Below are 15450 nucleotides of genomic sequence, written 5' to 3'. Positions count from 1 at the left end.
CAGCTAGTTGATATACCTTTCTAACAACCAAATAAGGCTTACAATTATAGTAAACTAACAAGGAAACTTGCTAACCTTGAAAAGTGCATCTTTCAGACTCCGTAGAATTGTTCCAAGTTGTAAATCTTTTGTAGAACTAAACCAGTCAAGAAGTACCACATATTCCACATTCCCCCTCTTCTTCCATGTGTCCTTAGAATCATCTGGGAGTTTTGCTTCAATCCAACTAGCAGTGACTCTGAAATGTATTAACATTTGTATCGGGGCAAAGGTAGACAAGAAGTCCTAATATACTAATATAAGACACTGCGTTTTCTTCTAGTCTGCATCACACCATAGCAAACTTTAAGAAACATTTCCTTCTAAGGCCAAACTGTGTATCAGGGTATTAAATATCCCAAAATATTTAACAACTTCACCTTTGCATAACATTGGAATATATTTTAGTAATCAGTAGAAACTAAAAGAAACAGCCTCAACTCTGATCCTTCACAAAAAAGGGGCCAAAACTGAAAATACAGGAAGTCATCTGAGCATCTCTCTCAGCCACATGTAAATAACTTTTGGGGGGGGGGTGGGGAGGGACACTTGAGTATCATTATTTATACTTCAGTTTTCTTATACCTACATAATAGTTAACCAAATACCAAAATGTTTATTTAATACGCAGAGCATTTACTATGTGCCAGGTACTATTATAAATGCTTTATTCTCATAGAATCTGACTGAATCCTCACTACAAATCCTATGAAGTAGAGATCACTATCTCCATTTTATAAATGGAGAAACTGAGGCACAAAGATGTTAAGTAACCTTATAACTGCTAAGTCAAGTCAAATTCAAACTCAGGGAATCTGGTTCTTGTCCATGCTCTTAGCTGCTTTGCGGTGCTGCCTCTTATCATCAACTGTGAATAATATCAACTCTCTATTAAAAGCACGTTGTTCACATCCTCTTTTGCTCACAAAGAAGTTAAAAGTTCTTACCTCAAGTCTTTAGAATGGGCCTGTAGCATGCCCCCCCCACCCTATTTTACCAACCCCTCATTACTAACTACTTGCCCATTTACTCCACGCCATGCCAGCCACTGGCTTCCTTGTAGTTCCTGGTTATCAAAGTACTCTCCTGCCTAAGGGCCTCTGCTCCTGCTGCCCTTCTGTCTGGAATCCTTTTCCCTCAGATAACTGCATCATTCATTTCGCTTATCCCCTCAAGATCTACTCAGTAATAATTTCTCTGTGAAGCCTTTCTGCATTAAAATTTTAATACCTATCCCAGGGTATACAGTTGACACACCCATGTCCATAGCACTTATTAGTAGCAGGCATACATTTTAAGTTTTACTGTCTGTTTTGCTACCCCATCTTTCCGTTAAAATACAAATTCTGTGAAGCAAAATTTTTGTTCAACAGTGAAGCCCCAGCACTTAGATCATAGCAATCCAGCCCACAGTAAACTAATGCTCATTAAATATCTGCTGAATGACTGAATGAATAATACAGACTTGCTCCTCCAGGTGAGGAACTCCATATTACTCCTAGCAAAGCACCTAAGCATTTTAATATTTAAGTGATGATAATGACAAAGCAGGACTAGTGTACATTTATTCATAAGACAGAATGGTTTAGATTATTTGAAAGAAAAAAACCCAACCTTGTTCCTATATAATAATGTTGGCTACTATATCTTCTAGGAAATACAAAGAGAAGAAATATAAAATACTGTCTCATAACATTCTCACCTGATACACAGCGATCAGAAGGATGTCTGGTCAACAAAGAATGAAAAATATTGAGATGTCATTCTTAAGGACTATTTCTGACTCTAGGGATATATTTGCCTAAATATTCTTTGTCTAAAAACTTGAGATCAGTATTCTATAAAAAATACTTTAGAAAATAAAAGTATCAACCAGTATTTCCCCAATTTCAGTCTTTCATGTATCATCTTCATAAGCTAATTGTTTTGCTCTACTTTGCCTATTATTTAATATTCAACTTAATTATTAACTTAATCACTCAAATGAAAGTGATCCTTAACTTTAACAGGAAAATGTATATTCTCATATGCATGGAAAAGCAGCATATCAAATAAAGGACAATCATAAAAATACAACAGATCAGTAAATTATGTTATATTCACACAACAAATCAGCATACAGCAATGAGGATAAATGAACCACAACTACACACAATAATATAGATGACTTTCACAAACACAAAGTTTTTATTTTATTTAAAAAAAATTTTTTTTTAAAGATTTTATTTATTTATTTGACAGAGATCACAAGTAGGCAGAGAGGCAGGCAGAGAGAGAGGAGGAAACAGGCTTCCCACTGAGCAGAGAGCCCGATGCGGGGCTTGATCCCAGGACTCTGGGATCATGACCTGAGCTGAAGGCAGAGGCTTTAACCCACTGAGCCACCCAGGCACCCCAAAGTTTTTATTTTTTTTAAAGACTTTATTTATTTGACAGGGAGACAGAGAGAATGAGCACAAGCAGGGGGAGCAGCAGGCACAAGGAGAGGGAGAAGGAGAAGCAGGCTTCCCACTGAGCAGGGAGCCCGACACAGGGCTCCATCCCAACCTGAGCTCAAGGTAGATGCTCAAATGACTGAGCCATCCAGGCGCCCTCACAAACACAAAGTTGAGTATAAGAAGCCAGACATAAAAGACTATAGATTGTATATTTCCTTTTATATAGAACACAAAAACAGACAAAACTAAATCTGTCTGTTAGGAAGCTGGTGGTTCCCTTTGGTGGGTGGGGACATGGGTAGTAACTAATACAGGGCATATGAAAGGCTTGGTAAGATTCTATTCTGTGTTCAGATGTTAGCTATATGGGTGTGTTCGGTTTCTGAAAATTCACTGTGTTAAATACTTAGGAACACTTTTGTATGTATACTATACTATATTAAAATGCTAAAAAAGACAATGAAGGAATATAGCAATCATCATCAGGTAGCTGCAAATACTGTTACCTACGAAAAGTTCTGCTAAGAAAGGAGATTAGCAAATATTAAAAAGGAATGCCAACACCAAGCAGACTTCTTGTAACTGCTTCTGAAAGACTGAAACAAAAATTAAAGGGGAATAATTTTCTTGGCATGCAGTTCATTGTTCTTTAATCTTCAACCTGAACTCATCATGAGTTTCACAGCAGCCAAATTTCTTGTATTTTGGGAAACATTTAAGCTCAATAAAAACCTCAAACTTTCTGCTACTACAGATTAGACCATCTAAAGATTAATTACAATTTTGTCTTTTCAAATCCTGGAAATATATTCACACCTACTTGATTACACTAAGCACTCCAGTCTCACTTTTAAACAGCATATCTACAAGGCGCCCTATTCTTCATGTCAAACATTTGTCAAGCATCAACAATGTGCCAAAAAGTATGCAAATTTTATTATCTAATTTAAAAAGTTTATCTTTTCAGTGTTGAGTTAAGCCTTAAAATGGTCCACAGATTCTAACTAATCCAAGTCCATAAACGTAATTTATATAACACTCAAAATAGTAAAAATAGCTCTGGATATGGACTTTTAGCTCTGTTGCTATTACGATAGTTTTAAATATGTAATATATCCATGCAAGTAACTTTACAGATTAAAGCCTAATCAAAGAAGAAAAAAAAACTTTTTAGTAAGCCCCTACTAGTGCCAGCCACTGTGCTAAAGTGTGCGTGTATAAAATTTCTCACTTAAACTTCTCAAAACTTCTGAAATACATAGTTTTACTATCCCTATTTCACAGATGGAAACATACGCTTAGGTGGGGTCAATGGCTAGACGTAAAAGACAGTTATGATCTGAATATAGTCTGACTTTAGAGTCTATTTGCTTACAGAATCATTTGGCTATTACTGCCCCCCCCCCCAAAAGTGTGTACTCTTTTACCACAGATAATAGCATGGAGTATTTCAAAATAAGAAACAATTAGTTCACGATTTTATTCAATTTGGTACACATGCTTCACAAGCTCAGAAAAAGAAAATAAAAGGAGAAACTAGTCAACAAAAAGCTCAGGAGAGAAGGCTCACAAAGGCAGCTTCATTTCTTTTCTAATAAGACTACAAATGCCATAAATAGGAGAAAACAGCCAAACCAGAATGTCCTTCATACCACCCTTTGGAGAAAGGGTAGAGTGTGCCATTAAGGAGCAATAGGAGGAGAAAAATCTACTTTATCATATGTAGGTTGGATGCTAAGTAATAACATTAACTACTGTCCACAGTTAACCATTTTACCTAAATACAATGACTCACCCTGGCCTGATGGCTTCTTCAGGAACACTGAGAGAATTTGAAATGTGGGAATCCTGATAATCCTGCATTGTTCGAGCATCCATTATAATCAAGCTGATGTTTTCATCCATCATCATTGTGTATAGCTCCTTTGCTGTGATTGTTCCTTGGAATTAAGAGAGACAATATAAGCAACAAGAAACACCTAGTTCTGTTCAGTAAACACAGAACAATCATTTCTTCTTCTAGAAGAATGAAGGGTACTAAGTATCATATACCTGCTATCCCATCATACTACTTACTACTTTTTAAACTAACATTATATATAATTTGTGTTTTTGACATTTATCAAGAAACTAGATCAATGTTGAAAGCTTAAAACACCAAAACTTGCTCTTGAGGTTACAACTACATCTCGTGCTGGTTCTGCTGCTGGAATAAAATAAAGGAAATTAATATATGCATCTCATGAAAATATTCTTATTCTCAGTAATTAAATCATTTGACAAATGTCAACCAGAAGAAACATCTATGGTTCAAAAATTCTTGACAGGTTCTAAATTTTTAAAAAGTCTCTGTTGAGGTCCAATGGGGAGGAATTGTGCTCTGAATCAGGGGCTGACAGACTATGGCTACCTGTTTTTAGTGGAACATAGTTGTAGAAAAGTGTTTACATATTGTCAATGGCTATTTTCTAGCTGAGACAGCAAGAATGACAGCATCCCCCACCCCCCAAGCCTAAAATGTTTACTCTCTAACCCTTTAATATTTAGCCCAAGTAAATATTTGTTATGTTGCTATCTTTCTCTTCTAGCTTCTACCACCTGAAAGGGAAGATTAAAATACACAACAAGGTCAACTATACTTCAATAATAAAAACTTTAGGGACGCCTGGGTGGCTCAGTTGGTTAAGCGGCTGCCTTCGGCTCAGGTCATGATCCCAGAGTCCTGGGATCGAGTCCCACATCGGGCTCCTTGCTCGGCAGGGAGCCTGCTTCTCCCTCTGCCTCTGCCTGCCACTCTATCTGCCTGTGCTCACACTCTCTCTCTCTTTCTCTCTCTCTCTCTGACAAATAAATAATAAAAAAAAATAAAAAATAAAAATAAAAACTTTAAAAATTAAAAACAAAACAAAACAAAAACAAGAACCAAATAAATATTTAAAAAAATAAAAAGCTACTACAAAGGAGCTTAAAATGTGAAGAACTATTTTGGCAGTGAGATATGAGAAGAACGTAGTCACAATATCTCCTAAGCTAAAATACCCACCTGCTAATAACCATCCTGTTTCCCTCTCTAACCATCAAGATCATTTTGACAACAGAATTATCTAAAAAAGTTGGGAACAAACCACTTAGGAAAGTAACACCTAAGCAGGATAAGATACAAAAAACATACATAAAAACAAATCTTGGGGGCGCCTGGGTGGCTCAGCGGGTTAAGCCTCTGCCTTCAGCTCGGGTCGTGATCCCAGGGTACTGGGATCAAGCCCCACATCGGGCTCTCTGCTCAGTGGGAAGCCTGCTTCCCCCTCTCTCTCTGCCTGCTGCTCTGCCTACTTGTGATCTCCGTCTGTCACATAAATAAAATCTTTAGGAAAAAAAACAAAAACAACAAATCTTGGAATGAATTAATAACTTTTAGGAAGGTGTCTTACTACACTATTTTTTTAATTGTTGTATGGTAATATTTAATTTTAAAAAATATTTATTTATTATTTTAGAACAGGGGAGGGGGAGAGGGAGAGAGAGAGAGAGATTCTCAAGCAAATTCCCCTGCTGAGCACAAGGCCTGGTGTAGGGCTTAATCTCATGACCCTGAGATCATGACCTAAGCCAAAATCAAGAGTTGGATGTTCAACTGACTGAACCATCTAGGTGCCCCTGTTGTACAGTAATTTTTTTTTAAGATTTTATTTATTTATTTGTCAGAGAGAGAGAGAGAGAGAGAGCGCACAAACAGGCAAAATGGCAGGCAGAGGAAGAGAGAGAAGCAGGCTCCCCATGGAGCAAGGAGCCTGATGTGGGACTCCATCCCAGGACCCTGGGATCATGACCTGAGCCAAAGGCAGCCACTTAACTGACTGAGCCACCCAGGTGTCCCTGTACAGTAATATTTTTAAATAGAGAATTTACTTTAATGTTACATACAATTGATATTTAAGCTGAACCTTTCCTGAGAGAGGAAAACTTACACAACTGTCCAAGTTTTGCTGTTTAGGTCACATTTTTGTGACTGGAGTATCAATATCACATATGGATAACATCCAAATTACTAGTTTGGATTTTTTTTGAGGGAAATGGAAAAGACTTTCAAATAATTAGGTCTACAAACTAGAGTCATAATAGTAAATTCACAAATCCTTTAATAAAGTTCACTTATATAAAGTCACTAAGAGTTTCACACATACTAACTTATTCAATCTTTATAATAAGTCTATAGAACAGATACTACTATTACCCTCACTTTGCAGGATGGGGACATTAAGGTAGAGAGGTTAAGTAACATGCTCAAGATCACATGAAAATTCAAAGGAGACAGTATTCAAAATCCAGGCAGTCTGACTTTGGAAAATCTGTGCTCTTAACCGCTTTGCTAAACTGTATCTTCGGAAAAAAAAAAAAAAAAAAAAAACCTGAAAAGTACAAACTGTGGCTTTGTTTTTAATCACAATTTAACATAAATATTCCCCATGACATATGCAGAATATAAACATGTTTTCGATATAATTGCACAGACTAAGAAAAATGATAAAGCTTACATACAAAATGTATGTAAACATTGTTCACTTACAAACAGAATGTAAAATCTGAAGCTTATTTGCATTAAATATGAAATATTGCATCTCAATAATGACTCAAAAGAACTCCCTCCCTTCTGTACACGCTTACCTTTCTCTGTGGTCTCATTTTTTTCACTCTTTTCACCATTTATCTGTTTCATAGAAAAAGAAAGTTTCAACTTTAACAGAAGAAAAAATTTTTTATAGAAACAGAAAGTTCAACTCTATTACTTCACTGAAACTGAAAGTCCAGAAAATGAAGTGTGCGTAGTACTGGCATTTTATTAAAATACCGATGAAGAGTCATGGCTTCATCAGGTTATCTGGCAGCAGAAAACAGCTAAAATAACTAGCAATACAACAGAATCATGTAACACTTCTTGAAATTTTCTTCAGTTAAAGGTTAAATATAATATAAAAGCACAGTCTGTTAAGAAATTTAATATTTAATTCAATGACAGAATATTTCTTACAACGAAATAAAAATTCTGGCTATTCCTTTCAGAGTTCAATATTACATAATTGAAGGAAAACAAAAATTTGTAAAAATATAATTGTATTTTCTAACCACGACATCGAGGGTTATTTCTGTAAGGTACTAACTCATTGTATAGATGAAAAATCAAAAACCACTTGAGAAGTGATCAATTTTAGCATCACTAAAATTAAAAAAGGAGTGTATATAATGTTCCTAATACAATGCAGTTATGAAGTGCACAGAATCACCTATGAAGTACACTTGCCAAAAGCAAAAACTGAACCTGAATCTCATTAAGCTTCTAGGTTGAACTTCTAGCCTACAACAAATATAGAAGATAGATGTATAGATTAAATGATACAAGATGTAAACAATTAGATAAATCCAGAATGTGGTTGGTTCATTTCACAGACCTGATCTGTATTAAAAAGTCAAAGGCAAGAAATTAAAAAAGTGAAATGGGGGACTAAAGCAGAGAGTACTACAGAGACTTAATTTAAGAGACAAAACAATCAGAAGACTACGAGTGGACCTTGTCTGGATCCTAATTCAAACAAATCAACTCTAAAATATCATTATGAGACAGTGGGTAAATGTGAATATAGACTGGGTATTAGATTATATCAGGGAATTATTGTTAATTTTATGAGGTGAAAAAACAGTATTGTCATTAAAAAGAAAATGTCCCTTTCTTTGAGATGTACACTGAAACATTTAGTAGTAAAATGATATGTCCTCTATAACATGCTTTGAAATGATCTAGCAAAAGGGGAAGTGCAGATACAAAATGTGACAAGTGTTAGGTGACAAATGTTAGCTGATTATTGACACTGGGTAATTGTGTCTAATTATACTTTTTTTTCCAGTATAAAAAGGCTAAACAAAAGTAAAAGTAATAAAAAGTAGTTGGCTCTCCTGCTGGAAAGGCAACAAAATAAAAACATTTTAAAGTCCCTTTCACACAGTTCTTTGAAATTTTGCTTTTTATCTGTATCCGCCACTTGACCTACAAAAGAACATTCCACTAAGGCAGTGTTACTTATCTTAAATTATGAGTTCCTAAAATCAACAAACCATATTTCTTCACTTTTTTTAAATAGTGCTTAGTACAATGTCACAAGTAATTCAACAACTATTTCTTAATGAAACCAATGATGATTCACATACAAATGATAGCTGAAAGCTACAAAATCCTTAAGAAAAAGTAAAGTAGAAATCTTTATATGAATTTTGACAGTACATAAGAAATTGTATTTTAGGAAACACACATACACACAAAAGAAAAGAAAGAAATTATATTTTAGGAAGAGTAGTTTCTCAGAAGGTGAAGGGAAGGAGATACAGTGGTAGCTGGCAGGTACAGATTGAGTCACTGATGGTTCTTGCCAAACAAGACTGTGGCTAGATAACAAGTCACTGAATAAATGGAACAAATGAGGAAGAGGAAGAGGAAAGGGAAATGGTCAGAAAGGAAGAAAAAGCTAGGGAGAGAGTATGAGACCTTACAAACACATAAGGTTGGGCATCAAATAAGTAGTATACCAAATCTTTTTCAATTTAAATTACATTAGAAAGAAGAGACCTTAAAGACCATCTATTTCAAGATCTTCATTTGGCAATGAGGAAATGAAGTCCTAGAAGGGTGAAGCAAGACTTGACATGGGACCAGAACTCAGATATACTGAATTACAACTCAACTGCTTTCTACTGCTCTAATCAAGTTGATAATAACTGTAAAAAACTAGTTAATGCACAGAATAGAGTTCTGTAAAGCTCCAAAAGAAACACAGAATCAAATGAAGCTAGAATATTTAATTCAATTTCTAATAAAAACACTAAATTAAATTTTACCCTTGTTGCCTAAAAGTATGTTGTAGTGGTTATCTCAACTTGCACTGAGCAAATTATCTGGGGGAAAAAAAAACAATCTTTTTATTTTACAGAATAAATTTGAAATACCTTTTGGGTTTTGTCTCTGGAATCCATTACATTTTCCAAGGAACTTTTAGATGATGTGCCACCATCCTCTCTTCCTGCTTCGTGCCTTTTCTGTTTCTGCAGCTGCTCTTCCTCCTCCTGTCTGTCCTTTTCTTCAAGTTTTTTCCGAACTTCAGCTTCTTCATATCTAGTTGGGAAAAGAAGTCAAGATGTCTTTTATTGGCATGATCATGAAAAATAGAGTTCCAGTTCCATAAAATTAGTGCCCTACTGTGGGGTATTTTATGGCAGCAAACTTCCTCCCTCCAGCTGAAATTTGATTCGCCAGTGTTCTGTTCCAAACCACAACTCATAAATTTGCCCTCTGTAGATTTTAAATTGCCCAAAAATCTTGAAACACTATGCTCTTAAGTTAAAGTTGTTTAATGCTCTTTTTGTTCTTTCCTTCCCACTAATTTCAACCTTTAAAAAAATTCAAATCTCCTGCAATTCCTTTTTCAAAGGACTTATACTCTTAAAATGAACTAATTCACTTATAAAGTAGTCCAAAATATAAAAAGGTAATGGCTTACATGAGAAAATGGCTTACACGACCAAAAGATAAAGGAGTATCTCTGGTAACAGTACAAGTAGGGAAAAACTAGACAAATCCAAGAGAAACATCAGTAAGGGGTAACCTAAAGATAAGGAGAAATTCTATTCTACTCAGTTGATTAACTGGTGAAAGGAGGAAAAGAATAACTGATGAAAGGAGGAAAAGAAGGGTGATTCTAAATTGTACCAACCACCCTAACATATTCCAGCCCCAAGATTAGTAATTTCTGAAAAGGATAAAAGGAATATATTAATTCAAGAAGATAATTTCTAAGTAAAGACTAGGATATATATAACTAGAATAGTTCATTGATTCAACCATGAAAAATCAGTTAGAAAAACAGCTCCCTTTTATTCTGTTAAAGAATGATTAATAACTAAAAATTAAAACATACCGCTTTTAATTTCTTATTACTTTATAAGCCTGGCAAGCCAGTCACGGTAAATACTAGAATTAGAGCTGTTTTTAAACATAATAGCTACTGCAAACTAGGCAGTTCAAAACTAATAGTAAATACTTCATTCCCATAAGACCAGTGTCCAATAGCACACTACAACCTGGGGCATATGAGAAATTATATTTTTCTAAAAAATCCTGTCAGAGAGTTAGTAAAACCTGAACCTGAGCTCTGATGTACTACACCAAGGCTTATCACAACAATCTATCATTCTAAACATTTTCAGATTTTCAGTAAAAAATATGAATGTAACACATAAACATAAAGGTAATACGGCAGATGATTCTAATTTTTGTTAATGTAAGATTTATTTCTAGGAACTGGGATTCATACGCATGGTCAGATATAAATGGACAAGTTCTAAATATTATTTTTATCTTCTAAATTTATGTTCTTTTAAAGATTTTACAATAATGTCTGTACCTGAGTTTAAGGCTTTCAGAGAGTCTTTCAGCTTCTTCAATAGCTTTTTTGATGTTTGTAAGTCCAAGTATTGAGTGAAAGTAGTCCTAAAATTATAAGAAAACCATCCCATACTTTTAGTACTGGTCATTGTACACAGCACTAATGCTAAAAACATTAAAATCATGGTGCTATGTGACGGAAAGATTGGATGAAAACATGATCGAATGAAGTTTTTCTTTTCTTTTTTTTTTTTTTTTAACTTTTAACCTACATAAACACACAACTTGTTCTCCAAATGTTTCAAAAGCATTTCTTCATACAATTAGTTTGCACAAACACACAAAAAAAACCCCCAAACAAACAAAAAACCCCAAACCCTAAAAGGTAGTAATTTTATTTATTTGGAAGACACCTTTCAGTATAAATACTGGGGGTGCCTGGATGGCTCAGATGGCTAAGCATCTGTCTTTGGCTCAGGTCATGATCTCAGGGTCCTGGGATCAAGCCCCACATTGGGCTCCCTGCTCGGCTCAGAGTCCACTTCTCCCTCTCCCTCTGCCTCTCCCCCTGCTTATGCACACACTCTCTCTCTGTCTCGAATAAGTAAAAATCTTAAAAATATATATATAAAATGCTATTCCTATTATTTGTGAATAAGACCAAAAAGCAAAGTTTTCAGGAAAAATATATATTTTCCTATTGCAAATATGTTACTTAGGTTTCTTTCTCTAGAATCAGAAGCAGTAAAGCAAATTGTATATTGACCTACAGCATGGTATTTATTTTGTTTTCCTTGTTTTAAGCTGCGATGTTTTTGCCTCCACCTTTATAATAGCAACCTACCTCTCAACTGGAGTCAAAACACTTTTGACATAAAACACTTGAGGAAACCTTGAGTAAGTATCAGATGAAAGAAATAAATCATTAATAATACAATCTTTAAAAAAAACACAAAACGTCTGGCACATAACTTAAGCAGAATAAAGTTAAGAAAAATAACTTCTCTAAGAGGTCACTGATTAGATCCTGCAATCAGCGATATTTTCAAATTAAGGTTGGCTGAACATGACAGTAGCACAGTGAAACTCAGCTGATTTTTGGATGTAATTATCTAACTGGCCACAACTTGTCAGTGTGACTCTGAAACAGAGCCTAGTAGCACAGTTCATCACAAATTATATAGTAATAAAAAATTAATAAAAAGAAAGACCAAGAGGCAAGATACGCACTGCTGGCTCTTTGAAAAGCAGTCACTAAGAGCTGGTTTGGGGTAAATCTATTGATAACAGCTACTACATGTCTGTTTTGCCTAAAAGAAGATCATGTTTTGGGGCTCCTGGCTGGCTCAGTAGGTAGAACATGTAGCTCTTGATATCTCAAGGTTGGGGCTGTGAGTTTCAGCCCCATATTGGATGTAGAGAATACTTAAAATACATAAAGTACATCATGTTTTAGGTTAGGCTTATTCTTCTAAATAAAGACTAAATAAGTTAAAAGGCCCTTCATTACATAATTTCAATAAAAGTTTTTTCAATATTGTATCAACTCAAAACTTCAGCTGCCACAATGTCCAGACTTTTGATGCAGTGTTTTTTTTTTTTTTTTAAGATTGTACATATTTGTCAGAGAGAGTGAGAGAGTATGAGCACAAGGAGAGGGAGCAGCAGGCAGAGGGAGAAGCAGGCTCCCCGCTGAGCAAGGAGCCCGATGTGGGGCTTGATCCTAGAACCCTGGAATCATGGCCTGAGCCAAAGGCAGATGTTTAACTGACTGAGCCACCCAGGCATCCCGATACAATGTGTTTTCAACAGAAAACAAAATTTTATTATAAGATTTCTCTCATAAAAATAAAACAAAAATTACTGTGACTTGTTTTTTAATTTTTTGACATGAACTCATTTAAAAAAGCCAGTCTTTAAGCCCAGCTTAACCCTGTTTAAATTCTGAAAAAATTGTGTTTGGGCATGCCTGTTACAAACTTCCAGAAGACACTCCCCTAATATTAGTGAGGGTTTTTTTTGTCAGTAATTATATCTCTCTGTGCTCTTAAAGGAGAACAATTAATATTTTCAAGTTGGCAGAATAGAAAAATAACATCCAATTTTTACACAACTAAAATGTTTGTTTCTCAGGTTTACCCAAATAGAACTTTCTTATTCCTGAACATAAAAACTCAAGTCTCACGGGGCGCCTGGGTGGCTCAGTGGGTTAAGCCTCTGCCTTCGGCTCGGGTCATGATCCCAGGGTCCTGGGATCGAGCCCCGCATCGGGCTCTCTGCCCAGCGGGGAGCCTGCTTCTCCCTCTCTGCCTGCCTCTCTGCTTACTTCTGCCTACTTGTGATTTCTCTCTCTGTCAAATAAATAAATAAATCTTTAAAAAAAAAAAAAAAAACTCAAGTCTCATGATTTCACAAATAAAAAGGCTTACCAATAATATTTAGGATTAATTATCATGTATACCATGCAGATTTGAAAATATAATTCTAATTTATCTAGACTTTGCTACACTAATATTTTCAATATTATTTCCCTTTTCAGATAACCCTGAAAAAATTATTCATAAAGGGAATTTTTCAATGAGTAAGAAATGTAATGTATCCTTTACTAGTGACCTTGCTAAATTAACATTTTATCTAAATCTTAAATACTCCCTCGTGTAAAACAAGATTGAAAGATACAGGTTTCTGAAGAAGACTAGTGACATTATATTCTGCCCCTACCTGATTTAAAGTGTAAATCCTAGAAAATGCCTAGTTGGTAAATTTAACACTTCACATACTTGAAGTGCACTGGAGATGTTGGGTTAAATAAAATAAAACAAACACAGTTCTAAGGCAGAAGGAGATACGTACCCTGGACAGAGCAAATGAACAACTCCAGTGCATGAAGTAACAGCCTGAGTTACCTGAGCCTTGGGAGGGAGCTTCCTAAGCTGAACAACTCCTGTAACTTTCAACTACTCCCTCTGGGAATGTAATAGATACTCTGTGGAAATGGAAAAAAATTCTTATCGATTAAACTTCACTCCTAATCTTCTCAAGTTAAAAAAAAGTAGCTACAAGAACACTCCCAATCTTCTCAAAGAAAAAAAGCAACCACTAACTTAGAAAACTACAGCAAAAAGTCAGGGTGCCTGGGTGGCTCAGTTAGTTAAGTGGCCACCTTTGGCTCAGGTCATGATCCCAGGGTCCTGGGATCAAGTCCCACATATGTTTCTCCCCTGACTCTGCCTGCCCCTCTCTTTCTGTCAAATGAATAAAATCTTAAGAAAAGAAAGAAAGAAAGAAAGAAAGAAAGAAAGGAAACAAACTACAGCAAAAAGTAAATACATAAAAAATTTGCCCTACCACAACAGACGAAACAGGAGACACCAAAACTACCAAGCTATCCAAAATTGTAAATCTTTCAAAAAAATTTACTTTACTAAACACTTTTACCCTTCTTTTAAAAGTAATTCCACTTTAATAGATATTATAAAAAACCATCAAAGAGCATACAGAAACTTGATTGAATTTGGGCAGGCCTCTGTATTTGCAGATAGGTATGCTCAAGAATGTTCTAAGATTAGGACCAATCTAGCCAACTGTGGACAGAAGGATGAACCTCACATGCAAGGGTCCACCTTTCCAAAGCTACAGCTAAATCCCTATAACTATTAGTAACATAATTTTGTTGGTGAAAAGAAATACCAGCAATGACTTATCACTATTAAATAAAACACTAAAGTCATCCCTTAACCAACCACCAAAAGAAATCATATAGGTCACACTACTCTGGGGGAAAAAATAAAAGTTATTTCAGGGGCACCTGGGTGGCTCAGGGGGTTAAGCCTCTGCCTTCGGCTCAGGTCGTGATCCCAGGGTCCTGGGATTGAGCCCCCAATCTGGCTCTCTGCTCAGCAGGGGGCTTGCTTCCCCATGCCTCTCTGTCTGCCTCTCTGCCTGCTTGTGATCTCTTTCTCTCTAACAGACAAATAAAACCTTTAAAAAAAAAATCTTAAAAAAAAATCTTTAAAAAAAAAAGTTATTTCAAAGAATAAGAGAACATTTTTCACTTCTGTAAGTCAATTTAAATAAGGCAAACCAATTCAGTGAACAACAACAAAATCTCAATATTAATTCACGAAGGCTTCTCAACCAGGTGAGAAACCTATACGCAGTATAAGTTGCTGCTGCTTATTGTCTGGTAGCAAGACTGCTGGTCGAACCACCAACACAATATTCCTCCAATTTCTCTAACCTACTAGCTGTGTTCTTCTTTTGTCCGTTTCTGGTACAGCTGAAATGCAACCATGTTCTCTAGCAAGACATACCTAGTTATTAGTTCTCTTTATCCATTTATATCTCTCCCACCTTCCCTCCTTTCCCACGGCTTCAGCAAAAGAAAGGAACTTGCTCAAAGGATAAAAAGGAAAAGTAATAGTAATAATAGCAAATAAAAATGGAAGCAATCCATATTAGCTGATTCTTTAACACAGCTACAATGTCAAATATAAAAAGCTGCCACATAAAAACAAGAGACTGACCAACCAGAGACTGACAAAT

General features: G+C 35.6%; 1 protein-coding gene across 1 annotated transcript in view; it reads right to left on the bottom strand.

Moving 5' to 3' along the window:
* The window catches only part of LOC111160514 (ubiquitin specific peptidase 8), a 72473-nt gene that overhangs the window by 32327 nt on the left and 24696 nt on the right, over positions 1-15450 (bottom strand). Inside the window, exons 4-8 of the mRNA XM_022523668.1 lie at positions 10925-11010; positions 9471-9636; positions 7143-7185; positions 4273-4417; positions 76-238 (exon numbers count right to left, since the gene is read on the bottom strand). Coding sequence (XP_022379376.1) covers positions 76-238; positions 4273-4417; positions 7143-7185; positions 9471-9636; positions 10925-11010 — 603 coding nt within the window. The remainder of the gene's footprint in view (positions 1-75; positions 239-4272; positions 4418-7142; positions 7186-9470; positions 9637-10924; positions 11011-15450) is intronic.

This window comes from Enhydra lutris, unplaced genomic scaffold (genome assembly GCF_002288905.1).
Source record: "Enhydra lutris kenyoni isolate GAN:26980312 unplaced genomic scaffold, ASM228890v2 scaffoldscaffold4, whole genome shotgun sequence".
Taxonomy (NCBI): domain Eukaryota; kingdom Metazoa; phylum Chordata; class Mammalia; order Carnivora; family Mustelidae; genus Enhydra; species Enhydra lutris.
This window is presented reverse-complemented; position numbering and strand designations above follow the sequence as displayed.